Source organism: Marmota monax, unplaced genomic scaffold (genome assembly GCF_021218885.2).
Source record: "Marmota monax isolate L192 unplaced genomic scaffold, Marmota_monax_Labrador192_F-V1.1 WCK01_AAM20220418_F8-fsc00185, whole genome shotgun sequence".
NCBI classification, from domain to species: domain Eukaryota; kingdom Metazoa; phylum Chordata; class Mammalia; order Rodentia; family Sciuridae; genus Marmota; species Marmota monax.
In genome coordinates, this window is record NW_026693278.1 from 3,144,030 (window position 1) to 3,171,940 (window position 27,911).

At 41.4% G+C, this 27,911-nt stretch overlaps 3 protein-coding genes across 4 annotated transcripts in view; 2 read left to right on the top strand and 1 right to left on the bottom strand.

Annotated features, from left to right (window-relative positions):
- Window positions 1-1,620, top strand: part of Dynll1 (dynein light chain LC8-type 1) — a 31,786-nt gene extending 30,166 nt beyond the window's left edge. For both annotated transcript variants that reach the window (XM_046456549.2, XM_046456548.2), the window contains exon 3: window positions 1,200-1,620. In XM_046456549.2, coding sequence (XP_046312505.1) covers window positions 1,200-1,337 — 138 coding nt within the window. In that variant the 3' untranslated portion in view covers window positions 1,338-1,620. The remainder of the gene's footprint in view (window positions 1-1,199) is intronic.
- Coq5 (coenzyme Q5, methyltransferase) lies at window positions 247-21,555 on the bottom strand. Its single transcript, XM_046456432.2, has 7 exons — window positions 21,335-21,555; window positions 20,508-20,657; window positions 17,255-17,476; window positions 11,470-11,576; window positions 8,864-8,952; window positions 7,111-7,222; window positions 247-7,028 (listed from the first exon to the last, which is right to left on the bottom strand). Exons 1-7 carry the CDS (start codon window positions 21,519-21,521, stop codon window positions 6,927-6,929), a joined length of 969 nt encoding a protein of 322 aa, XP_046312388.1. The 5' UTR covers window positions 21,522-21,555; the 3' UTR covers window positions 247-6,926.
- A 3,587-nt stretch (window positions 21,556-25,142) lies between these two features.
- Window positions 25,143-27,911, top strand: part of Rnf10 (ring finger protein 10) — a 35,960-nt gene continuing 33,191 nt past the window's right edge. The window contains exon 1 of the mRNA XM_046456433.2: window positions 25,143-25,765. Within this exon, the coding sequence (XP_046312389.1) occupies window positions 25,609-25,765 (157 nt within the window). The 5' untranslated portion in view covers window positions 25,143-25,608. The remainder of the gene's footprint in view (window positions 25,766-27,911) is intronic.

Below are 27,911 nucleotides of genomic sequence, written 5' to 3' on the forward strand. Positions count from 1 at the left end.
TGCGTGGGTGCTTGCAGCCCGGCCAGAGGGAGATCTTGCCAGTCTTCCAGGGGGAATTAGTCGGCAGTTAAGGCAAGTGGGTGGTGATAGTGGTTGGCGCCTGGGGTAGGTAGGGGTTTGGTACGTGGTAGTCAGAAACCTGGCAGGACTGCCGACTTCTCGAGCTACCTTTTGCTAGAAGAGAAGGAAGCTGGCAGCCTAAGCCTGGGAAGATTCCCTTCCAGTGGAGAATGGAAGATGAAAGACTTAAGATGGAACAGAAATCAATATCTTTATTGACAAACGCAGCAGTATGTGCATCTAGCTTGTAGGACAGATAGTCTCCTTAGTAGACCTAACAGAGATTTTCACACTGCATGCAATAGAAGCTAAATTTTGTTAACTCACCATAAAAAGAATTTTAATAATTTATAGAGATTATATTTGGTCTTTGCCTACACATTAGTTTAGTGAAGAAGTTGGCACAGGTTTACTAGTCCCAATGCCTTTTGGAGTGGGAGAAATAGGGAAGAGTTGCTAACCTTGAGGACCAGGTAATAGGTTTAGCATCATATAGCTATGGAAAGGAGGTTTTTGGTTGTTGTTTTTTTGGGGGAGGTAGTTTAAGTTCTGATTAAAGATAAAATTTGACCAGCTGCCAACATTCTTTTCATAGAATCTTATCCCCTTAAATCTAAATTTTGATCTGCACTTGTTTGGTTTAGTTGCTAATTGAAGCTTTGTCCTTTGGAAGTCTTGTTTATAGTAGTGCAGGAGTGCAGTTAAGAATCTTAAGAATCTTTTGAAACTGGCTCAATTTTTTAAGTTTTTTTTTTTTTGGATGCATGGCAAATGTAGTGGGAGGACAATTTAGGTCTGTTTACCCAGAGAATATAATGAAGTATAACTGCTGATGTCACCTGCTGTCAGTGAGTTAAGAATATTATAGAAGATAGAAAGGTGTAATTATCATTATAACAAAGCACCCTGTCTTTGAGGCTGACCTTTCTGATTTTGGCCGCCTCAGCTCCCATTCCCATCTTAGCTCAGACTGCAAGCATGTTTGCATTAATGTACTATGTGGGCGACTTGGAGCTAGGGAACATTCATTCTTTCATTCTAAGAATTTGCAGATGCTGTTGTTCTTCCTTTCTGCTCCTACAGGTTCTGGTTTAGAACTAAAATTCTAGTTTTTTTTTTTTTTTTTCCTTTTTTCCCAGGAGTTTGACAAGAAGTACAACCCCACCTGGCACTGCATTGTGGGGAGGAACTTCGGTAGTTACGTGACACACGAAACCAAGCACTTCATCTACTTTTACCTGGGCCAAGTGGCCATTCTTCTGTTCAAATCTGGTTAAAAGCATGGACTGTGCCATACACCAGTGATCCATCCAAAAATAAGGACTGCAGCCTAAATTCCAAATACCAGAGACTGAAATCTTTAGCCTTGCTAAGGGAACAGCTTGATCTTTGAACATTTATTGTGTTTTGTACAGGGCATTCTCTGTACTAGTTTGTTGTGGTTATAAAACAATTAGCAAAACAGCTTACATTTGTATTTATTTTCTATTCCATACTTCTGTGCCCCATGTTTTTTTCTCTCAATCCATTCCTTTAAAAAATAAATCTGTTGGAGATGTATATGTGTGTGAAGTACAATTTGTTCAAATAACAAGATTGAAGGTGGCCTATTAATTGGGTCAGGTGACCAGGTTGGTGAGAGTGAGTCTTCAAAGTCAAATTTCTATGGAACTAGCCATTAGAGTACTCTTGAGTCTTTTTACCCATCCTGCAACAGCTGTCCATGTTAAACGCATGGCAGAGAAGTTTGAGATTGTCTTATATCTGAGGAAATGGCATTTAAGGATAGTATTCTTTCAAAAGAATATTTTGTGCTTCAAGCCCTAGTGGAGTGGATGGATGCATTTTTTTTTTTTTTTTTTGGTGGGGGACTGCGGTTTGAACCCAGGTGCACTTTACAACAGTTGGCTCCCTCCTTGAGATTATAGGCCAGCCTTCTTTAAGCTTTCTATGGCTGTTAAATGGTAATAGCTCATTACAGAGTTGGGAAAAGAAAATGTACGCTGTGTAGGCTGTCTTCCCTGCTCCTACCCTATTCTCCCAAAGGCTACACTTAATGATAGAAGTTGGTTTGATTTTGACGGTAAGGGGGACTGATCACAAGTACATTCTACCACTGGGCTATATCCCCTTTTTGAGAAGGGGGTCTTACTAAATGGCCCAGGCCTTGAACTTGGAAACCTCCTACCTCAACCTCCACTTCCCAGGTAGATGCCTGGGTATAAGGTAGTCTTTTATTTTTGCTGGGATTTGAACCCAGGGCTTGTCATATGTAAGCATTCTACCATTAAGCTACATCCCCAGCTCTAGAAGGTGGTCCTGAAAAGGGGAAAACAAAATTTTCTGAGCAGTCATTCTCCATGTTCACTTAATAAAGCCTTTGCTGGAATTTTATACTTGCTGTACTCACTGTTTTAATTGGCTGTGGTCAAACTCTTTTTTTTTTTTTTTTAATATTTTTGGTTGTAGATGGATATAATATCTTTGTTTGATTTTATGTGGTGCTGAAGATCAAACCCAGTGCCTCATACATGCTAGGCAAGCGCTCTACCACTGAGCTACAACCCCAGTCCTCAAACTGATTTCTTTAAAGAACCCAGTTGAAGTTGTGGACAAGTAACCATTGCCAGGTGTGGTGCATGTTTATAATCCCAGTGACTCAGGAGGCCAAGATAAGAGGATTGGAAATTCAAGACCAGTCTCTGCAATTTTGGGAGATCTGTTTCAAAATAAAAAGAATTTGGAATGTAGCTCAGTGATAGAGCGCCCCTGGTTTCCATTCCCAGTAACTCCCCCCTCCCCCCCAAAAAAGTAACCATCAAAAGTTTCCTCCCAATTTTATGGAGACCAAGTAGTCTTATGAAGAAAAGCACATATGAGAGAGATTTAGCTTTTTGGTACCAGGGATTGAATTTGTGCTCTACCACAGAGCTACACCCCAGACTTTAATTTTGAAACAAGATCGCACTAAGTTGCTGAGGGTCTCTAAATTGCTGACTGTGGCTTGGAACTTGGGATCTTCCAGCCTCAACCTCCTGAGTTGCCTTGAGTTGGTGTGTGGGCACCAGGCTTTGAGACTTGTTTTTTTTTTTGTAGATAGGGGAAAAAAGGGGGGGTGGGGGCTGGGCCTAATGGTGTATGCTTGCAATCTCAGGGACTCTGCAGGCTGAGGCAGAAGGATCCCAACTTCCAGGACAGCTATAGCAACTTAGTCCCTGTCTCAAAATTTATAAAAGGGATAGGGATGTTGCTTGGTGGTAAAGTGTCTCTGGGTTCAATCCCAGGACCACACCAAGAAACAGAGCTGAGACAACCTGTACCCATCTTGGGAAATTTCAAGACAAATCTTGACTTTAAGGTTTCCTACATAATTTTCTTTTTTTTTTTTTCAAATATTTATTTTTTAGTAGTAGTTGAACACAATACTTTTATTTATTTACTTTTATGTGGTGCTGAGGATTGAACCCAGGGCCTTGCACATGCTAGGCGAGCGCTCTACCGCTGAGCCATAACCCCAGCCCTTCCTACATAATTTTCACATGAGATAAGGCTTTTGTTTCAGACCTGGGATCTACAAGATGCAAGATCTATAAGAAATCTATGAGAAAAAAAAAAAAATCTCGAAATTTCGGAGCAACCCCTGAGGTTTCTATTACCTTTTTTTTTTTTTTTTTGGCTACTGGGGACTGAACACAGGAGATTTGCCTCAAAAACCACATTCTCAGTCCTTTTTATTTACTTATTTTTTTAATAGTAACTTGTCTCTTTAATATTTATTTTTTAGTGGCAGTTGGACAAAATACCTTTATTTTATTTATTTATTTTTATGTGGTGCTGAGGATCGAACCCAGGACTTCGCACGTGCGAGGCAAGTGCTCTACTGCTGAGCCACAACCCCAGCCCCATATTTACTAATTTTTTAATTAATTTTTTAATTGTTGATAGACCTTATTACTTATGTGTGGTGCTAAGAATCAAACCCAGTGCCTCTCACATGCCAGGCAAGTGCTCTACCACTAAGCCAAAATCCCGGCCCCATTTTTATTTTTTTGAGACAGAGTCTAAGTTACTTGAGGACTTGCTAAATTGCTGAGGCTGATTTTGAATTTGTAATCCTATCTCAGCCACTGGAATTGCTGAGATTACAAAGTTTGCACTACTGTGCATGGCTGAGTCCTAGATTTGAATTGATAAGTGATGACTCTGTCTTAAGTGTGGCATTAGCTTAGTAACATCTTTGGAAGTTTGTAATTTTTTTGACCAGCACTTTTAGAATCCTAGTGAAGTTGTGCTACATTAGGACTGGAAGGGTTTCAGCGTTGGGGGTACAAAAATTTATTTTACTATTTTTTGGGGCAGTTGAGTTTTCCCCCTGCTATCTGCAGGAAAGAAGGATAAAGTACTGAGGAAGGAGACTATAATTGGGGTGATTTAGGTTTGTTTTTATGTAAACAGATTAAAAATGTTCCCATTAATCATCTCTTTTCTATCCCCTTTCTCTCTTTGGTGACCTGGCTATATTTCTATTTAAAGAACAACAGGAATTTGGTTTCCAAAGCTATTATCTTGTTCAGTTAGCCCTACTCCAAACAGATGATCAGTCTTCAGTAATAGACCCTTGAGCTGATTCAAGACCATACAGGTAGACAATGAGAGTTCTAACCTAAGTGTTCTGTACCTTATCTACTGCCAGGAAGTTGGCAACTTTTAACTTCCACTTTTTGATTCAGATGTGAGGAAACCATATTGCTATGAAGATAAAGACTGGGTTAATGGGCTGGGGTTGTGGCTCAGCGGTAGAGTGCTTGTCTAGCACATGTGAGGCACTGGGTTCCATCCTCAGCACCACATAAAGATAAATAAATGCCCAACTACAACTAAAAAAAAAAAAAATCCCACAAAACTGAGTTGATGGCTTATGAAGTTCCTTCCAGGACCCACTCTTTCCTATTTATTTCAAAACCCTATAGGCTCCAGCTGGCTGGCTGAAAACAAAATAAGCTAAGTTTTTCTAAGGTTTAGAATTTTCTCAAATGCTCTTAGCTGCTCTTATTTGAGACAGTTGTTTGTAGCTACCTATACCTGGAAGTGACAGGGCAAGATCTTGTCCCTACTGTGCTGAGCCAAGGAGCATATCTGAAGCCTCTTAAAAAACCTTGAATGAAGTTATCTATAATTAGACTGTTAGCCAACTCAGAGATGAATTTCTACAGTATCTTTTTTTTTTTAAGTACTGGGGATTGAACCCAGGAGCACTCAGCCATCAAGCTACATCCCCAGGGTCTTGCTAAATTGCTTAAGGCCTTCGCTAAAGCTGAGGCTGGCTTTGAACTTACTTGCAATTCTCCTGCCTCAGCTTCCCCAGCCACTGGGATTACAGGCATGCACCACCATGCCCACCCTCATCCACTTCTTTTTGGAAACATGATCTTGCTAAGTTGCACCGGCTGGTCTTAAGCTGGTGATCTTCCTGCCTCAGCCCCTGGAGTCACTGAGATATGTGCCCAGTTTTTATGGCCTCTTAAAAAACAATGAACTGTAGTAAGGAGATGAGCTCTGCCCAGATCCATCCCAGAGTATTGAAGTGGGGGTTAGGCTACATAAATAGTTTTCAAACTTTTTTTTTTTTTGCTATTACCCTTTCTTCAAATATATTCTGACCAAGAAACTCCCTTTACAAGACATGAAAACAGGACTTTGCTAGTACATTTATTCTATCAAAAAGGACTTAGTAGTGAGTGATTTTTATTTTTTGTGGTACTGGGGCTTTGTGCATGTTCTATCATTGAGCTACACCCCTAGCCCTGTTGTTTTATACTTTATTTATTTATTTGCTAGTACTGGGGATTAGACCCAGGGGCACTTTACCACTGAGCCACATTCTCAGCTGTTTTTACTTTTTACAGCTAAGTTGCCCAGGCTGGCTTTGAACTTGCTATCCTCCTGCCTCAGCCTTCTGAGTTGCTGGGATTACAGATGTGTGCCCCCGTGTCAGGTTTGTTTTATATTTATTTTGAGATGTGGTCTTACCAAGTTACCTAGGCTGGCTTCAAACTTGCCATCCTCCTGCCTCATCTTCCCTGAGTAGCTGGGATTACAGGTGTATGCTACCACACCAAGCTAGGAGTCCTTTTCTTTCTGACATAGTACACAATAGTGTCTTCTGGTGGAACCTCTTCCACCAGAAAGAATTGAAAGAATTATAAAAAATGTATTTTCCTAATCACTCAAATTGTAAACTGATTTACCAGTTCAACATACAATTCAAGGTGGTTTTTTTTTTTTTTTTTTTTTTTTTTTGTGGGGAGAATACTGAGCATAGAGCTTAGAGTTTCACAAGTGCCAAGCACAGAGTCTGCCACTGTGCTATATTCCTCGAGCCCAGAATTCAAGTGTTGATTGTTAGCCTTTTGATTGGGGCTTTGGCTTCTGGCCCTAGATTCAGTCCTAGGCTGAAAGGTGATTCAGGTGCAATTAAGCTTTCTGACTCAAAATCATCATTGGGTTCAAATGATCCTTCCTTTGGGAGGCAGCACTGTTAGAAAGCTACAAATGTACCTCAAAACTGTGCTTTAGTGCTCAGTGCTAGTTTTACCTGAATCCAACAATGCATACCTAAGAGAAGTTGGCAGGAGTTGAACCAAACAACAGACCAATGCCTTTGGGAGAAGGCCCAAGCAGCTCCTAATGAAAGCTGCAGAAAATGACAGAATTGGTTTCTTCCTCTTTGAGACTAGTTGATTCAGAACTTGAGTCCAAGGTACTTATCCTTAAGTTGCTCAGCTGCTGCCTCATCAGTCAGATTATTCTTCAGTTCCAGGCATTTATCAGGCATGACTGGTTCATGTTCCAGGATAGAAAAGGAGTTACAGTTTGAAGCCAGAATGAATGGCCACAATGCCTGAAGTTAGACTTTCATATGTCACTTTCTGAAAACCTGCATCTTCTATCATCTCCTTGAATTCTTCCTAAAACAGAAGGATAGGTACACCAAGAATTGTCTGGATTTCAACTTTAGGCTCTTTGTTGTAAGCTACAGAAATACTGTACCTGTGATGGGAACTTTCGAATGCTCTCTACAAGGTACTGATAGGACTTCCAGTCTCCCGCAACAACCTCTCCCAGTACAGGAATGACCTGAAAGCTATATAGATCATAAAGCCTAAGCAAACAAAAAAGGCAAAAGATTAAGATTAGAATATGCTTTGCATTCATTTACTGGACACTCTATCAAAATTTTTAAAAAAGAGAAAAAAGTGCCTGAATTCTTCCCTTAAGAAGCAAGGTTCTGCCTTGGGTATGGGGCATGCAACTCCAGCAACTCAGGAGGCTGATACAGAAGGATCTCAATCTCAAATTCAAGATCAGCCTCAGCAACTTAGTGAGGCCCTCAGCAACTTAAGGAGACCCTGTCTCTAAAGAAAAAAAAAATAAAGGAAGGGGGTTGGGGGCGGTGCTGGGGACATAGCTCAGTGGTAAAGTGCCCTGGGTTCAATCCCTAGTACAAACAACAACAACAACAACAAAGAATCCAGGTTCTAAGTAAGGCTCAGGTCACAATTCCTCTCATGCCTAGAGGAGGCTGAGCAAATACCTGAAATAAGGGAAGTAGGGGAGAATCACAGCCTCTGGGATGGAAGTCCCCTGTATTTCTCCTTTGTTAGCAAAGCAATACAACTTCTTTTTCCTTTTTCTCAAAAAAATAAGGGAAGTGGATCAGGTGTAAGACCAAGAAGTATGGTGACAGGTTCAGTTAGGAAGTACCAAAAAAGTAAGAAGAGGCAGTTAATACTAAGTTCTGACTACTGCATGTGGGAAGATGGGCCTACCCAAGGTTGCCACGAGGTATCTGATTTCCCAAGTGAAGCTGAACTCCTTCACTAAAATTTTCACATAAAATTTTGATTTTTCAAATTTCAATTTTGGACTGGGGATTGATCCCAGGGGGCACTTTACCTCTAAGCAACATCCCCAGCCTTTTAAAAATTTTTATTTGGTTAAGGTCTCATTAAGTTGCTGGGGCTAGCCTCCAACTTTTTATTTTTTAGTATTGGGGATTTAACCCAGGGGTGCTTTACCACTGAGCTATCTCCCTAACCACCCCCACCCCTTTAAGTTGTAGATGGACATAATTCCTTTATCTTATTTATTTTCATATGGTACTGAGGATTATACCAGTGCCTCACCCATGCTAGGCAAGTGCTTTTCCAATGAGCTACAACCCTAGCTCCTCCCTAGTCCTTTTAATTTTTTTTTTTGAGACAGGGTCTTACTAAGTTACTTAGGGCTTCAAGAAGTTGCTGAGGTTATCCTTAAACTAGCAATCCTCCTGCCTTAGCCTCCTGAGTCACGGAGGTTTTTGGGATGCACCATTATGCCTGGCATAAAATTTCCATATTTTAAGTCAATTTCTTAAAATACCATATAAGCCAAACAAAATATATAATGTGGGCCAGCTTGGGTCTCTTCTGGCCTAAGAATCATCACTCCCAACTGCCTGACCTCTGAGGTCTTTCAGGGACTCTGGGACTCAATTTTTTTTTTTCCCAATATTTATTTTTTTAGCTGTAGTCGGACATAATACCTTTCTTTTTATTTATTTATTTATTTATATGTGGTGCTGAGAATAGAACCCAGGGCCTTGCTCTTGCTAGGCCAGTGCTCTACTGCTGAGCCACAACCCCAGCCCTAGGACTCAATCTTTAAGTTCATTGTTACAGCTTACTGGCTATTTTCTATCCATTTTGGGGTGGAAAACCCTTTGGATAGACAATGAAGATAAAGCCCTTTTATCAATACCAACCTGGATATGAGGGGATTGTTTACTTGGCTAAACTCCAGACAGAGAAACCGCCCTCCTGGTTTCAGGACCCGATGGGCTTCTTGGAGAGCCTAAGAAAGACAAGAACAGGACACATGCTTCATTAACCTCACTCAATTCCAATGTAGCTGAGAACAGTGTTAGTTTTGTGGGCATTATAAATATTAATTCCTACAAATCCCTGATTTACTCTCAGTTGGACAATGATAACAGCAGAAATAACCCTACATATCCTAAATGCTGCCCATAACTAGAGAAGTTTACTGACTATACGGATTGGTAAAATTCCATCAAGAGCAAATTTAGAATTGGGGATCAAAATCAATGGATATCTTCTTTTTCTTTGGTACTGGAGACGGAACTCAGGAGCACTCTACCACTCTTCCACTGAGCTGCAGCCTCAGTCTTTTTCAGTTTAGATTTTGAGACAGGGTCTTGCTAAGTTGCTAAAGCTGGCCTCCAGATTGTAATCCTCTTGCTTTAGTCTCCTGAGTCTCTAGGATTACAGTCATGTACTACCACACCTGGCTGGATATCCTCTTCAACATAACAATTTTACTTTAAGTAATCTTACAGAAATGCTTCTGCTGTGGAAATGACATGAATAAGGGTAATTTGCTATTTGAATAGCACGTGATTAGAGGCATCTTAAATTAGTTATTAAGGAGAGCCTGGTTAAATTAGGGAATAGCTACACAAAAGGAATCTATTCAGCTGTTTTAAAAAGGAGAAATCAGCTGGTCATGGTGGCATATGACTATAACTCCAACGTCTTGGGAGGCTGAGGCAGAAGGATTACAAGTTCCAGGTCAGCCTTATCAACTTAGGGAGGCCCTCACCAACTTAGCAAGACCCTGTCTCAAAATAAAAAATAAGGCTAGGCACAGTGGCACATGCCTGCAATCCTAGCAACTCAAGAGGCTGAGGTAGGAGGATGGCAAGTTTGAGGCCAGCCTCAGCAATTTAGCAAGACCCTTCTCAAAATAAAAAATACACAGGATTGGGAATGTAGCTCAATGGTAAAGTACCCCTGGGTTCATTCCCCTGTAAAAAACAAAACAAAATATAGATACATTATCTATATTTTTAATATATCTAATGATATCATTTAATGTGTTATTTATAATAAACATTTACTATTTATAATTGTAATAATTACATATTGCTTTTTTTTGGTACTGGGAATTAAACCTAGGGACACTTTAAGACTTAGCTACATCTCCGGTCCTTTTAATTTTTTATTTTGAAAGTTGCTAAAGATCTTGCAAAAGATGCTAAGACTAGTCTTGAACTTGCAATCCTCCAAATTCCATTACAGGCATGCACCACTATGCCCAGCTAGCAAATTTTTTCTTTTTAAATATTTTTTAGTTGTCAATGGATCTTTTATTTATTAAATTTTTCTATACATGGTGTTGAGAATCGAACCCAGTTCCTCACACATGCTAGGTAAGCACTCTACCACTGAGCCACAACCCCAGCCCCTAGCAAATGTTTTGAAGAGAATACTAAAATAGAAATAAAGAACTGAAGCAGATTAAGAAATGAACATTCCGTTCTCCCTGCAGAGGAACCATGAAGCTACCTTCTGACAGAATAGTACCTGAGTACATTTTTCAGTGTCAGCCTCTGATCATCTCTCTGATCGTCTGTAAGCTCACACAGCTTCATAAATGAGAGGAAACAGATGAAATGCCAGGGCAAGACTAACTATCCCAAAGATGTAAATGTCAACCCAAGCAACAAACACTCCTATGGGAGCTTCTCTGTGATTTTTTTTTTTTAAAAGAGAGAGAGAGAGAGAGAGAGAGAGAGAGAGAGAGAGAGAGAGAGAATTTCAATATTTATTTTTCAGTTTTTCAGCGGACACAACATCTTTGTTTGTATGTGGTGCTGAGGATCGAACCCGGGCCGCACGCATGCCGAGCAAGTGTGCTACCGCATGAGCCACATCCCCAGCCCCTGCTCTGTGATTTTTGACCTTTTTAATTTTATAACTAGGCAAGTTGGCTTTTTTTTTTTTTTTTGTACTAGGGATTGAACTCAGGGCCTTTCAACCACTGATCCACATCCCCAGTCCTTTTTTAAATTCTGAACAAGGGTCTTACTAAGTTGCTTAGGGCCTAAGTTGCCAAGGCTGGCTTTGAAATTCTGATCCTCCTGTCTCTACCTCCTATTGGGATTACAGGCATGTGCCGCCATACCCTGTGAATGTTGGCAATTTTAAGGAAGAAGCCTGTAAGCTTAAAATATTCACTCCACTCAAGTGCTGAACCCAGAGCAGAATCTCCTTCCCTCACCCGCTATAGATCCACTCCAGAGAACTGATTTTTATACATACACACATATATATATATATTTTTTTTTTTCCCCCTTCTGTATTGGAGATCAAATCCAGGGGCATTCTACCACTGAACTACATCCCCTATCTTTTTAATTTTTTTTTAAACAGGGCTCTTTAAATTACCCACACTGGTCTTGAACTTCCAGTACTCCTGCCTCAGCCTCCAGAGTTGTTGGAATTACAGGCATGTACCATCTTGCCTGGTGCTGACAGTCACACAATCTCAGGATGCAGGCATCCATACCTGATCAATGTGTGTGACATTCCGGATCCCAAAGGCAATGGTGTAAACATCAAACTTGTCATCATCAAAGGGCAGTTCTTCAGCATCTCCCAGTACCCATGCAAGTCCTGGAAGACAAAATCAGTTTGGGGTCTCAGTTTGGGTAGCTATCTACCCTGTTGTACCCAGTGAATTACTGAACCTGAGGAATCTGTAGTCTGCCAGGCAGAACTGTGAGTAGCCTAGGCTAGCCAATTTTTGACTAACATCTGAAGTAGAGGCAGTTTTGTGGAACTGAGCCCTTAAATCTATGGAGTATGATACAAACTTGGTATTGTCAGAACTGAACTGTATTGAGTTGTTGGACACCTACTAGGTGTCAGCAAACTGAAGAATTGTTTGGTTTTGGGAAGACACACACATCTGGTGTCAGAAGTGATGTCAGAAAACATGATTAACCTCCCTTCTCCATTTGATTCCTGGCCACTATCTTCACGGTCCTTCAATCTTAAGAAGTCTTTTTTTGTTTTTGTTTAGGACTGGGGATTGAACTCATGAATGTTTTATCACTGAGCTATACCCCAGGATTTTTTAGTTCTGAATTTGAGACAGGGTCTCCCTAAGTTGCCCAGGCTGGCCTTGAACATGTGATCCTCCTGTCTTAGCCTTGCAAGTTGCTGGAACAGGCATGTGCCAACCCATCTGGCTTAATCTTAAACACTTGAAGCTGGTATCCTTGAAGTTTAGCAGGATCTAAGTCTTTCCTCCTAGGGTTTCAGAGTATAACTTGATGTTTATTTACTTATACTAAACTTGAGCATTATTTTTAAAAAATCATGCTAGGGATTGAACTCACACATGCTAGGCAAAGTGCTTTAGCCTGGGATATATACCCAGCTCCACCCTCAAGCAATTTTTATCCAACTAAGTGCTTTGGATAGAACACGTGGTTAATAGTCCTGTTCTTGAAGTTAGACTGCTTGGATTCTAATACCAGATTCATCATTAGCGAGATATATATATATATATATATATATATTTTTTTTTTTTTCCCCCCCCCAGTGCTGGGCATCCAACCCAGAACCTTGATCATGCTAGTCAAGCAATCTATCACTGACCCACACTCTCAGCTTTAGCTGTGTGTGTATATTTATATTTGGTACTGGGGATTGAATTTAGGGGTACTGTACAGCTGAGTTACATCCCTAGTCTTTATGTTTTATTTTGAGATAGGGTCTCACTAAGTTGCTGGGAGTTCTTAAAATAAATTATTTGTGGATATTGAAGAATTATTATACTGGTTCTATTGGAGTCATAGAGAAAGTGTCTAGACCCCAAGAATAGTCTTAAATTCAGAAACATACTATCTCCTCTAAGGACAATGATTTGACTTTAACGCTGTTAAATAAAAATTACAGGATGATACTATTTTGGAGTTCCTGCACTAAGTCCCCACCGACCAGGCTAAAAATAAAACTTGGAGTCACTCATACAAAAGTTCTACATCACCACGCTGAAAATAAGCTGTTTATCTGACCCTCTGAGAAACTAGAAGAAATGAGAAATAACAGCCAAATTTCTCAGTCTAGTTTTATTTTATTTGGTACTGGGAATAGGAGCCACATCCTCATCCCTTTTTTATATTTTACTTAGAGACAGGGTATTGCTGAGTTGCTTAGGCCCTCACTATGTTGCTGAGGCTGGCTTTGAACTCAAGATCCTCCTGCCTCAGACTCCCATGATGCTGGAATTACAGGTGTATGCCACCGTGCCTGGCTCCCCTTTTAATTTTTTTATTGTGAGACAGCGTCTCACTAAATTACTTAGGTCCTCACTAAGTTGCTGATGCTGGCCTTGATCTTGCAATCCTCCTGCCTCAGCCTCCCAAGTCATTGGTATTACAGTTGTGTACAACAGTGCCTGGCCCAGTCTAGTTTCAATCAGCATGGTCATGAAGTTTTCTCTGACTTTAATTCTAACAAAAAAAAAAATCTGACATAATCTGCTGTTGACCAGTCAGTTATTTTTCTATTGTTTTGGCCTTGTTTTACAAGGAGAGTAATTTCAGCTGGGCACTATGGCAGATACCTATAACCCTAGCAATTTGAGAGGCTGAGGCAAGAGGATGACAAGTTCAAGGGCAACCTCAGTACAAAGAAAGTAACTCTTATATATATATATGCCCCGCCCTCGGCCCATAACTGTGGATTTGGCCCAGGAGTGCTTAACTGAGCCACAGAGCCACATCCCCAGCCCTTTTTATTTTTTATTTTGAGACATGGACTCACTAAATTGCTGAGGTTGGTTTGAATTTGTGATCCTCTCACTTTAGCCTCCTGAGGCATTAGGATTACAGATGTGAGCCCACCGAGCTGCTTTCTTCAGCCTTTATCTGTTTATGAAACCAACATCCTGCCAGGCATAGTGGTACATGCCTGCAATATCAGCTCCTTGAGAGACTGAAGCAGGAAGATCACAAATTTGAGGACAGCCTGGGAAATTTATCAAGATCCTGTCTCAAAATAAAAAATAAAAAAGGACTGGGGATGTGACTTGGTGGTAGAGCTCCCCTGTGTACAATCCCAGTACCACAAAAAAACAATGAAACAAAAAAATTAACCTCTTTTGCTTGGCCCATGGGAACACAATTATTATTTTTTATGGAATGAAGGGTTGCCAGAGTAAAAAATTGCAAATGACACCAATTAAGATCTTTTAACTACACTGTTGTAATTTTGTCTTTTTCACCTGTATCCAATCAGACATAAAATATAAAAAGAAGGCTAGAGGAGGCAAATGAAAACAAACTGTCCAGAAAGCAAATAAACAACATCTAACAAGAGTTTTTTTTTGTTTTGGTATGGGGGTTGAATTTGATCCCTAATGTATGCACAAATATGTGTGTGTGTGTGTATCTATAAAATATACAATAGTATTAGACATACAAAATTCCCTTAAATGTTAACTTTTACATCTGTTAAATAATTTCTAAGATCCCCTTACTTAGTTTCAATTTGTTTTTGCATGAAATGTTTTGCAAAAGCATTACTGGATGTTACTAAAGCAAGAAGGAAAGAAAACCATACTATGGAAAACTTAATTCCTATGCAGGTACATTTTGCCTGGCTGCTGGGAGAGCCTGGAAGGCAAGCTACTACTTAAGAGATGATTCCATAAATAGAATGTTACCTCTCATTTCAATATCTTTGTTCTCCATTCTTTAGGGGTGAACACCAGGGAGACGGGAATAGGGTTATCAGTAGGAGTTAGAAAACATAGTGCCTTTGTCTAAAAACACTAGTGACTGTCTGCCTTCTGGTTAGTGTTGATGGTTAACAAAAGAGCCTTTCATCTTGGGGGCCAAGTAGGCTGTAGTTCGTCTAGGCAGCTCCTTCTGAGGGTGAGAGGAGGAGGAGGAAGAAGAATTGGGCTAAAATAACCACAGACATTCAAGCGGGGCAGGAGGAAAGGACAAATGCAGGTGTTGACGTGAGGTACTTTCTTTTCTTTGTTGCCTACTGTTGTCTCTCTGTGGCTGCCTGCAGTGCCTGGCCAGCTAAGAAGAGGGCAATGCAGTGGCCTTGAAAAGCTGGGTCAACAGGGTACAGCCAACAATTAAAAAAAAAAAATGGGGGCAGAAATATTTCAAAATATTAAAATAAATGGAAAGACAAATGTAAAATTTACATTTTCTTTCTTTCTTTTTTTTTTTTTTTGTTAGAGAGCTGGAATTGAACCCAGGCCCACACATGCTAGGTAAATGCTCTACCACTGAGCTACATCCACAGCTCCCCTAAAATTTATATTTCATGCTGGAGCTCAACTGTTCCATTTTGAGTTTGTTCCATTTTGAGCTTGCAGAGGGCTCCTGCAGTCACCAATCTGCCTGATCTACTAAAGTAAGGAAACTGTTGTTGTTTTGGTACTGGGGACTGCAACCAGAGGCATTCTACCCCTGAGTACATCTCTAGCCCTTTTTTTTTTCCCTTTTTATTACTGGGGATTGAACCAGTGGTGCTCAACCATTGAGCCACATCCCCAGCCCTTTTTCATATTTTACTTAGAGACAGGGTCTCACTAAGTTATTGAGGCTGGCTTTGAATTTACAATCCTCCTTTCTCTCTCTCTCTCTCTTTTGGTGGTGTTGGGGATTGAACCCAGAGCTTTATGCATGCAAGGCAAGCACTCTACCAACTGAACCATATCCCCAGCCCCTGCCCCAGCCTCCTGAGCCACTGGGATTACAGGTGTGCACCACTGTGCCAGGTCCATTCCTAGCTCTTTTGATTTTTTTTTTTTTTTGAGCACAGGGTCTTGCTAAATTGCTAGGCTGGCCTTGAACTTGCAATCCTCCTGTCTCAGCCTCCCAAGTTGTTGAGATTACAGGTGTATGCGAAAGTAAGGAAGTTTGAGGAGTACTGTATGGATGTTTCTCTGGGTCATTTATGACCTCTGAGAAACAGATGCCAAAACAGAAGAAGGAGTAGAAAGATTTTTTCATTTTTGCTTTTCTGGTGGTGGCAGGGGCAATACTTGGGGAAGGTAAAAGAAGGAGATAGAAAGAGGAAGTAGGAAAAGTCTTTAGACCTTGATGCAGCTGTAATGAGGCCTCAGTCTACTCAATTAGGGATCTTTGGAGCAAAGACTGACTGTTAAGAGTCCTGCTTGGGAAATGTGCAGGCCCTGGAAACTCCATAGTGCTCAGTTGTGGTCTGGGGGCTGCCAGGAAAGAGCTTGGCCTTGCTTGAAATCTGAGGGAGAGAATAAATTAGTAATAGTGGAAGGGCTAACCAAGTGTAGTCTTGGGGCTGAAGGGCAAGTTTTGTCTTCCCAGGAAATCTGAGCAGCTTGCTCACATTCTACATGAATCAAGCCATCCTAGTACTGATAGGGAATGGAATGAATTAAGAATAGAAATGATATGCTGAGGTCATCCTAGAGCGGCTGAGAGTTGGAAGCAAAACTTCCATTTTAGGGTCCAAGAGCTGAGATCCAAAGATTCAGCTCCAATTTAGGATCTGCCACTAAGTTTTGTGACTTGAGTAAGAACCTTAACCCTTTTGGGCTCTGGTTATATTCCTTGTCACATAGGGCTAGTCATTTTTTAGCTCAACAGGTTGCTGAAATAAATGTATAATGAACACCATAGTAATGTATAATGAATGTATAATGAATACCATGGTCATGTAGAATTAGTCACATAAATGATCTTCAACTTCTAACAATGAGTTTCTGAAAGCTGGAATAAAAAGCATTTCAAGAGTCAGGTGTGGTGGCACATGCCTGTAATCCCAGCAACTCAGAAGGCTGAGGCAGGAGCATCATAAGTTGGAGGCCAGCCTTGGCAACATAGTGAGATCCTGTTTGAAAATGAAAACTAAAAAGGGCTGGTGGTGTAGGTCTGTGGCAGAGTGCCTCTGGTTTAAATTCCTAATACCAAAAGATTGGTGAGGGAGCATTTCAGTACAATTATATAACAACAAATTTCATCAATATGTGCCAAAAAAATATGAAAAAATACCATATAATATTTTTTCAGATTTCTTTTTTCTTTTTTTCCAAAGAGAGAGAAAGAGAGAGAACTTTTAAGAATTTTTTTTTTTTTTTTAATTTTCGGCAGACACAACATGTTCATTTGTATGTGGTGCTGAGGATCGAACCCAGGCTGTACGCACGCGAGGTGAGTGCGCTACCGCTTGAACCACATCCCCAGCCCCCATATAATATTTTTTAAAAACCATTTCAATGTTATGTAATCCACCTAATTCTATAAACATACCCTGTGCCAACTTTCTGTAAGACTCACCAGCTTTGTATCCTCGGTCAAACGCTTTCTGTTTTCCAATCTTTAGCATCTCCCTGTTGATGTCACAGACCATGACACGGGAGCCGCCCAGGGAATCTTCTTCATCCTGGTACTTTTTAGCAATTTCTTCCCAGGATAAATTTTGTTGGGCTCTTAACTTCCTCTTCTGCTTTCCCTGATGCTGTGCCTGAACATAATTAAGGAACCGGAATGCAATGTCACCTGTGGGAAGCCAATAGGAGGAAAGATACAAACCAAAACAGAAAAAAAAGCATTTCCTAAACCCAAAAGGAGTAACAAAAGGAGTGGATGAGTGCATGAAAATAGAAGTTTCTACTTTTTTCAATGTTAACCTTTTTTTTTCAACAACTCTTCTTTGTTTTGTTTGTACAAACATCTATGTCTCCAGCACTTTTTATTTTATATATTTTTTTGTACTGGGAATTGAACACAGGGACACTTAACCACTGAACCACATTCCCAGTCCTTTTTATTTTTTGAATAGGGCCTCGCTAAGTTGCTGAGGCTGGCTCTGAATCTGTGATTCTCCTGCCTTAGCCTCCCAAATTGCTGGGATTATAGGTGTACACCACCACACCTGGCCCATGAAATAATTTTTTTTTTTTAGAATTTTTAAATGTTTTTTAGTTTTCGGCAGACACAACATCTTTGTTTGTATGTGATGCTGAGGATCAAACTCGGGCCGCACGCATGCCAGGCAAGCGCGCTACTGCTTGAGCCACATCCCCAGCCCCATGAAATAATTTTTATAACAGAAACACAAATATATACTGATGATCTTCTGTATCTGCAGGTTCTGCATCCAAAGACTGAATCAACTATGGATCAAAAATGCAGTTAGAGGGCTGGAGTTGTACCTCAGTGGTAGAGCACTTCCCTAGCATGAGTGAGGCACTGGGTTCAATTCTCAGCACCACATATAAATAAATTAATTAAATAAAGTCTAAATAATAATAATTACTATTATTATTATTTAGTACCAGGGATTGAACCCAGGGGCACTCAACCACTGAGCCACATCCCCAGCCCTTTTTTATATTTTATTTAGAGACAGGGCTTTGCTGAGTTGCTTAGGGCCTTGATAAGTTGATGAGGCTGGCTTTGAATTTGCAATCCTCCTATCTCACCTCCCAAGCTGCTGGGATTACAGGTGTGTGCCACTGTGCTTGCCTAAGGTTAAATTGTTAAAAAAAAAAAAAAAAAATGCAGTCAGAGACAGGCACAGTAGTGCGTACCTGTAATCCCACTGCCTGGAGAAGTTGAGGCTGGCAGATCACAGGTTTTGTTTGTTTTTGTGTAGTGCTGGGGATTAAACCCAGGGCCTTGTGTATGCAAGGCAAGCACTTTACCAACTGAGCTATATCCCTAGTCCCAGATTACAGGTTTGAGGCTAGCTAGGACTATTTAATGAGACCCTGTCTTAATATAAAAAAGTAAAAAGGAGCCAGGTGTGGTGGCACATGCCTGTAATCCCAGAGGCTTGGGAGGCTGAAGCAGGAGGATCATGGGTTCAAAGCCAGCCTCAGCAACAGCAAGGCACTAAGGAATTCAGGGAGAACCTGTCTCTAAATAAAGGGTTGGGGATGTGGCTCAGTGGCCGAGTGTCCCTAAGGTCAATCCCCCCCAGTAACCACCCCCGCCAAAAGAGTAAAAAGGGCTGGAGATGCTCACTAGTAGAGTCCCCTCAAGTTCAATCCTAGTACCAAAAAATTATAATTAGCACTGGATGTGGGGGTGCATACTTATAATCTTAATCACTCAGGAGACCAGGGCAGGAGGATAGCAAGTTAGAGGGACAGCCTTCAGTGGGTCTGTGGGACTCTCCCTGGGCTCTCAGCTGGGACACAGCCGAATGGAAACGTGCTTGCCCATCATGTGTGAGCCCTGGGTTCAATCTCTAGTAATAAAAAAATAAATAAATAAACAAAATGTAGTAGGCCTACAATGGTTTTGACTATACTGAATATGTGCAGATTTTTTTTTCCTGTCATCATACCCTAAACAATTAAGAACAATAACTATTTACATTATACTAGATTTCTGTTTTACAGTGCTAGGGATCAAACCTGAGGCCTCACTGCGTGCTAGTCATCAACATATGTTTTAGAAAACAGGACATTTTTCTCCCCAGATGCCCAGTGTACAACAAATAACAAAGGACTGTGCATAACAATTAAGCTTTTGATAACTGATGTGATAGCAGATTAGGTAGAAAGGGCTTCTTAGAAAGCTTATGTAATGTGATAAGAGGCTTTCTCCCCAAATAGAGAGGAAAAGTGGGTTGAGGGCTAAAAAGAAGATAAAACAGGTTGGGGTATAGCTCAGTGGTAGACCACTTGCTTGACCATGTTCAAGGTCCTGGATTCTGTTCCACATACCAGAAAAAAAGAAAAAAGAAAACCAGTCATTTAGATGGGAAAGTGTTTAGAGTCAAAAACTAGTCTTTTTACTTTGAAATCCTATTTTAACAGAAAAGTGAGAAGCACAAAACTGCTCTCCCCCCCCCCCCCCAGTGCTAGGAATTAAACCCATGATCTTGCACATGCTAGGCAAATGGTTTATCATTGAGCTACACCCCCAGGCTTTATTATTTTGGGGGGACAAGATCTTAATTAAATTGCCCTGACTGGCCTTGAACTTGCAATCCTTATGCCTCAGTCTCCTCAGTAGTTGGAATTACTGGTGTGTGCCACTGCCTTTATTTTATTCATTTATTTTTATGCAGTGCTGAGGATCGAACCCAGTGCCTCACATATGCTAGGCAAGAGCTCTACCACTGAGCCACAACCCAGCCCTAAAGCTGCTTTTGACTAATATTTTTGCAAACCCTTCTCAGATTTTATAAGTATTCAGATTTTCATTTATTACCTTTGGACTAATGGTAGGTATTATGGTTTGGATGTGAGATGTCCCCTTGTATCTGGCCAGTGAAGTCTTTCTCTGTTTCCTGATCACCATGATGTGAGCTGCTTCCCTCCACCATACTCCCCCACCATGATGTTCTGCCTCACCTAGAGGCCCGAGGAATGGAGCCAGCCTTCTATAGACTAAGACCTCTGAAACCACGAAACCTCAAACTTTTCCTCCTCTACAATTGTTTTAGTGGGTTTTTTTAGTCACAGTGGTGAAAAAGCTGACTAAAACAGTAGGTGGGCTAACTCATTCCAACAAGAGAAACTAATTTCTGTAATACATCCTCAATGGTACCTAAGGACACCAAATTCAATATTACCTGTGCCTCCAGCAACATCGAGCAGTTGGGTCCCAGGTAATGGGTGCATCTTCCTGAGCAACAAATCCTTCCAAACACGATGGATACCAAGACTCATCATATCATTCATCACATCATACTTCTTGGCCACACTTTCAAACACCTGATAGACTGATATGAGAGAAATACACAATTGCTCTTAGTAGGAATGAGAAAATCCTTCCTGGAAAAAAGGAAGCTTCTGCCGCCACTCTCTGAACACGCCTGTCTTTGAAAGGTGATATTAAATCATAATGCTTGATGCCCAAATCTATACCTTAGGCGGGGTGTGGTGGTCTACATTCGTAATCCCAGTGACTTGGGAGGCGCAGGCAGGAGGATCACAATTTTGAGGCATACCTTAACAATTTAGTGAGGCCCTAAGTAACTTAGTGAGAACCTGTCTCAATATAAAAAATAGCTGGGCATGGTGGTGCACACCTGTAATCCCAATGGTTTGGGAGGCTGAGGCAGGAGGATCATGAGTTCAGTCGGCAGATTAGCGAAGCATTTAGCGACTCAGCAAGATCCTATCTCTAAATAAAATATAAAAAAGGGCTGGGGATGTGGCTCAGTGGTTAAATACTCCTGGGTTCAATCCCCGGTACCAAAATAATAATAATAATAATAATAATAAAGTGGCGGGCGGCTAAGCTCTGCCAGGTCGGGCAGTGGGATAGTCCTTTGATGTCACAACCTTACAGACAACAGAATGAAGTTAAAAGGAGTTAAATCAACCCTTACTTGGACAGAAGAAAACCAGATCACGGCTGGACAGATCCCTCCCTTCGCCCTCTCGCCCCTTTCACCTTTGCTCCCCTTCTCCTCTTCCGACACAGTCTCAAACCCAAAGTGCGTTTCCGGTGCTCGCTTCTCTTGGGACAAAAGGCGGGCACTCAGCAGGCCCCCGGGCCAGGAGCTACGAAGCCCTGGGAACCTGTAGCTCCTCATCGCGCGGGCGTAACTCCATAGAGCACAGCTCCTGGGCGCCGCCATCTTAACAGCCGGGCGACCGGGGCCAAAGCTTACGTCAGGTTACACCACGAGATGCGCGACGGAGGCCGGCTGGAGACATTATGTATTGGAACGCGCCTGGAACCAGATGTTAAAGAGGCACGGACTGATCTCTGGGACCCAGAAGCTACTTTCTCTTTGAACATCCATTCGAAAGCCCTTCCTATCTCTTTTCCCAGATTGAATTTAGAATTCGCCAGGTATGAGGAGACCTCAGGGTGAGCACCCAATCACCTCTCAGCAGACGTGTCTTAATTCTGACAACAGATATATTAGGACCAAAAATTGCAAGATAACTAGTAATTCTTTTTTTCTGGTGCAAAAGGGGGAAACTGAGGCAAGGTGTAGTTAAAAGACTAAGGTCACCAGGTCAGTTCTTGAAAACTTCAGTCTAAGAATCACCTCGTTTGAGCTTCATTTATTGGTACCAGGGATTGAAACCAGGGGCATTCAACCGCTGAGCTCACAGACCCAGGCTTTTTTATATTTAACTTGGAGGCAGGGTCTCACTAAGTTGCCTAGGGTTTTGTTAAATTGCTGAGGAGATTGGCTTTGAACTTGCGATCCTTCTGCCTCCTGAGTCTTTGGGATTACAGGCCTGCCTGGCTCATTTAATTTTTTTTTTTTTTAAGAGAGAGGGAGAGAGGAGAGAGAGAGAGAGAGAGAGAGAGAGAGAGAGAGAGAGAGAGAGAGAGAGAGAGAATTTTAATATTTATTTTTTAGTTTTCGGCGGACACAACATCTTTGTATGTGGTGCCGAGGATGGAACCCGGGCTGCACGCATGCCAGGCGAGCTCGCTACCTCTTGAGCCACATCCCCAGCCTCTGGCTCATTTAATTTTAAAATACAGATTCTTGAACCCCAACTACCAGAAATTTTTAAATCAGTAAATCTGGTATGTATCCCTGGAGTGTGAGTGTATGTGTGTGTGGAATCCAGGGCCTTGGGCATACTGGACAGGCATGGGATCTTTATTTGAATAAACTTCTCTGGTGATTATGATGGAAGAGATTAACAGACTTTACACTTTACAGATTTTTTTTTTTTTTTTTTTTGGTACTGGGGATGGAACTCAGGGACACTACCATGGAGCTACATCCCCATCCGTATTTATATTTTATTTTGAGACAGGGTATCAGTGAATTGCCTATGCTGGCCTTGAATTTTGTGATCTTTCTTGCCTCAGCCTCTCAAATTGCTGGAATTACAGTCCTGCACATCCTTGCCTGGCTTGCACACCATTCTGGAAAAACACTGAGAAATAAACATAGGAAAGACTTCTTTGGCCTGTCCATTTTGTGAACCTAGGAAGTTCTAAAGGGAATGAAAATTCTGGTATCATTTTAGAAAGCTAGAACCAAACACTATGCACATTTTGTCTCCTGCTGATCCACGCCACATTTTTAGCTTCAATTGGCATGTCATGAGTGTTTTACTTAAACCCCATATTTCCAGTCCTTTTTATTTTTATATGGAAAGAATAACGTAGACCATCTTGCACAAAAGAGAATGTAGGTTGTTGTTTTGCTTGAATTTCTGTATGTTTCTGTTTTAATTCCCTATTTAAATGTATATTTTCTGTAAATATTGTACAAGGAGAAAGTGCCAAGGATCCAAAGAAACTATTTTGAAATGAAAAGTCTCTTCCTGGTTTAATATAGCCTGACAGATGGACACCTACTACACTCAGATTTCCTTCTCTTTTATTTTTGTGAATGATAGAAGGAAGAAATGATTCATCCATGAACTCAGAATTTTCATGTCTTTGTTAAAGGAAGTAAAGGTTTATCAGGGAATTGGTAAAATCTCCACACCTAGTTATATAAAAGAATAGACCCCAGGATTTGGGGCTGATCCTTCTGGACATAAAATTAAGTTTCCAGACTAATTGTGTTTAGCTATTTTCTTACTTCATCATTATTTGTGTATGTGGAGGGGAACTATAAAAAGGGAAGCAGGAAAAGAATGGATAGAGGGCATTTAAAACAAATTTTAAAATATGGTACTCAGCCAGATATAGTGGCACACACCTATAATCCTACCAACTCTGGAAACTGAGGCAGGAAGAATGCAAATTTGAGGCTGGCCTGAAGAATCTGGGGAGATCCTGTCTCAAAAAATGAAAAGAGGGCTGGGGATGTGGCTCAAGCGGTAGTGCGCTTGCCTGGCATGCGTGCGGCCCGGGTTCAATCCTCAGCACCACATACAAACAAAGATGTTGTGTCCACCGAAAACTAAAAATAAATAAATATATTAAAAAAAAAATGAAAAGAGCTAGGAATGTAGCTGAGTGGTAGAATGTCCCTGATTTTAATCTCCACACACACACGCACACACACACACACACAGCTATTTTCATTCATCCTAGTTTAAACTGTTAATTCCAAGAAAGTTATTTATTTATGTGCTTATTAATGTCTTGTATTCCATGCAATGACTAATAAGGAGCCAAGAAGGCCCAATTAGAGATGCTTCATCATCATCATCATCATCATTATTTTGTAGTACTGGGGATTAGAACCCAGGGCTTTACATATGCTACGTAAGCACTCTACCAATGAGCAACATCCCCATCCCCTTTCTCAGTTTTTTTTTTTTTTTTTTTTGACTTTGAGACAGGGTCTTGTTGTATTGCCCAGGCTGGCCTTGAACTTGACATCCTTCTGTCTCAGTCTCCCAACTAGCTGGGATTACAGGTGCAGGTTATCATGTCTGCCCATTCATTCTGAAATGACAGTTAAATTCCACTTATTCACATCATGTGTGGCTCAGTGGTAACTCACTTGTCTAGCATGCATGAGGCCCTGGTTTAATTCCTAGCATCCAAAAATAAATAAATGAAATTGCGCTTATCTTTCTATGTTCAGCTCATGTGACATCACCTATGGGAAGTCCTTTACTCCTCTTAACTGTCAGTACTTCTCTCTTGTGTCTACTCTGATCAGCATTTTGTAGTTAACTATGTTGTATCCCTTATCATGTTCTTGTATTGTAGTTTTATTTAACTTTATAATCTTTGGCATTCTTTGTGCCCAGCACGATGCTTGGCACATAGGAAGTTTCTTTCTTTTCTTTTGTGACAGTGGGATTGAACCCGCAGGGTCCTTTCAGTTTTTTTTATTTTGAGATAGAGTCTTGCTAAATTACTTAGGGCCTCGCTAAATTGTTGAGGTTGGTCTTGAATTTGCAATCCTCCTGCCTCAACCTCGAGAGTCTCTAGGATTACAGGCTTGGGCCACCAATCCCGGCAGGTACTGTCATTATTATTAACACTAGTATTTATAATAACATAAGAGAACTTAATGCTATATATCTATTGATATTAATACTAGAAAAAGAACCATAAATCAAATAAGTCCATAAAGGAGTCCTATTAGTATTTCAATGTTTGTCTGCATTGTTGTTAGTACTCTAACAATCTATATAATAGTAACAAATGCTAAGAAAGTCCGGACTTGGCAGAAACTAAAAATCCCAGGATCCCATGCTCTTAGATGGGCGGAGGGTAGTGGGGGATAATCATCGCACCCGGATGTAAGTGAAAACTACGTTTCCCAGAATGCACCACTCCTACTTCTCCAGTATAAATACTCCATCCGGGTTCTTCGAGATGCTGTTTGGCGACTCGTCGCCATTCCCGGAGCAGCTCGCCCTCGGCCTAGAGGCGAGTGTCGGTCGCTGTGTCGGAGACATTCGTCCCCGACACCAAGACAGCCAGCTCTCTCTCCTGCCCCGCGGCGGGAGAGCGTGTCCGGCCGGCCGGCGGGGCTCGCGCACCCTCCCTCGCTTCCCCTTCCCCTGCAAGCCTCCGCCCCGCCAGGCCCGGCCCGGACTCCCGAGCCCCGGCCTACTCCTCCTTCTTGGTCACTGCCGTCTCTGGGCTCGATAGCCCCGCCTGCCGCTTCTCCTCCCAATTTGAGAAGCCAAGGAAGGAAACAAGGAAAAATGTCGCCATGAAGGCCGAGAACCGCTGCCGCCGCCGACCCCCGCCGGCCCTGAACGCCATGAGCCTGGGTCTCCGCCGCGCCCGCTCCGCTCCGACCGCCGCCGCCGCCGAGGCCCCCGTTGATGCCGCAGAGCTCCCCCAGCGCCGCCGCCACCGCCTCCGACATGGACAAGAACAGCGGCTCCAACAGCTCCTCCGCCTCTTCGGGCAGCAGCAAAGGACAACAACCGCCCCGCTCCGCCTCGGCGGGGCCAGCCGGCGAGTCTAAACCCAAGAGCGGTAAGATCGGGCCCACGGGAGCGGGCTGGGGGCGACTGCTGTCTTGTTGGGTCCCCTAGGGACAAACCACACTGTCTACTCCATTTCCTTTCTCACCACCATCTTCATGGCTCAAACTTAAAACAGCTGGTAAAGTAGATGCTATTCCTTTCCCCATTTTCTAGATGAATTTTGAAAAGGGTAAGGTCACTCAGCTGTGAGCAGGCCTTGAGACCTGGTTTGACTGACTCATCAGTCCATGCTCTAAAAACTACTAAGTTTGTTGTACCTTTATGTTGAATTAGCATTAGATAGTATTCAAATTTAAACGAGAGGGTGGGGCCCAAGGACTTTTAAAACTCAAGTCTAATATTTAAAAATTCGACCCCGGATAGGGTCCTCATCTTTCAATGGTTTTATTTAATAGAGTTAATACAGTTTTATTTAATATAGTTAGCAGTGAAGAGTGCAGACTCTGGATTCAAAATTTTTGGGTTCAGGCCTTGAGTGTCCGAATTTCCTTATCTTTCAAGGTGGAACTAATATAATATTAAATAATTAATAGTTAAGAGTACCTGACACCTATTAGGCACCCAAAACATTATGCCTGTTTTTGTGTTTTAACAGGGAAGATATTTCTGGTCATATTTAAGTTGTGACCATACGATAGCTGGCATTTATTGAGGGCTCCCATGGACCAAGTACTAGTCTAGGCTATTGCATCTGTTATCACTACTCCAGTCATTAACTTGTCTGGCAAGGTAGAATTGTTCCTATTTAAGGAAGGAACAAGCTGAAAAGGTAGAATGTTAGGAGTTGGCAGAGTCTGGAGTCTGTTCTCCATCTTATTTCAAAGCCTGTGTACTAATTTCTTCTCTTTTGTATTTCCATTATATTAATGGTACTAAAAAGGTGTTTTTGGTGGTGGTGGGGGGTATTTGGCAGAGGGAAACATTTGGAATCCTTAAATGTAGAGGTCCAGTTGCTTAAAACTTAAGATTAAAAAACTGGAAGGCTAACTTAAACTCTAAGGTTTACTGATGAGTTCAGAGTTTACCAGCTGGTTATGACAAACTTGTTTACCTGCTGTGCCTGAGGACTTGTAGAGGTTGCTGATGGAACTCAGGTGGAAACTGCTTGTCTCCATAATAAAATAATGCTTTACATATTTCAGGGATTAGCATAAACTCTCAGGCCAATCAGGAACTTGTATGTAGACTAATTTGGGGGTTTTATACTGTGGATCTTTATCATGATCCCTCCAAAGATTAAGGATAGTGAGTCATTTTGGCCAGTGTTGGAATTGGTTTAGTGTGGTCTGCGTATTTCTCAAGGCAGTTGATAATAGCTTTTCTTTTGCACTGTTTTCCAGGTATGATATTATATAATGATTTGGATCTCCAACTATCTGAATTTTCAGTTTTTTTCTAGGACCCTTCTTTAAGCCACTAACAAACATTCATGAGTCAGCTGCAATAAATTTTATTGTTTAAAAAGTTTATTCTTTAGTAAGCAGTAGGTGAAAGCTTGTGATACCCCAGACAAAACAACAAAAACTGAGGTGTCTAAGGCATTTTACTCCTATGCCCTTTGAATGTTTAATGGAGCTGATTATCTATCAGTGTGAATTCTATTATAGCTTGACCAAAGCAAATAATTTGTCAGTGTTTTTTTTTTTTTTCTTTTTTTTTGGTACCAGGTATTGAACCCAGGGGTAGTCAACCACTGAATCACATCCCCAGCCTGTTTTCGTTTTTTTTTTTGTTTTTTTTTTTTGAGACTGGGTCTCCCTAAGTTGCTGAGGCTGACTTTGAATTTGCAATCCTCCTGCCTCAGCCTGCTGAGCCGCTGGAATTACAGGCATGCACCACTGTGCCCAGCTAAGTGTTAATATTTCTAACAGTTAATTTGGATAGGTATTGTTTGGTTCATTCTCACTTTTTATTTTTTTGTCCTGGGGATTGAATCCAGGGGCGCTTTACCTCTGAGATACATCCCCAGCCCTGTTTTGAGACAGGGTCTTGCCAAACTGCTGAGTCTGGCCTGGAACTTTGGATCCTCCTATCTTGATTTCCCAAGTTGCTAGGATTGTATGTGTACCCCACATGCCTGGTTCACTCTTGAGTTTTTAAAGTGATTTCTGTGTGTGTTTTGTTTTTTAAGTTGT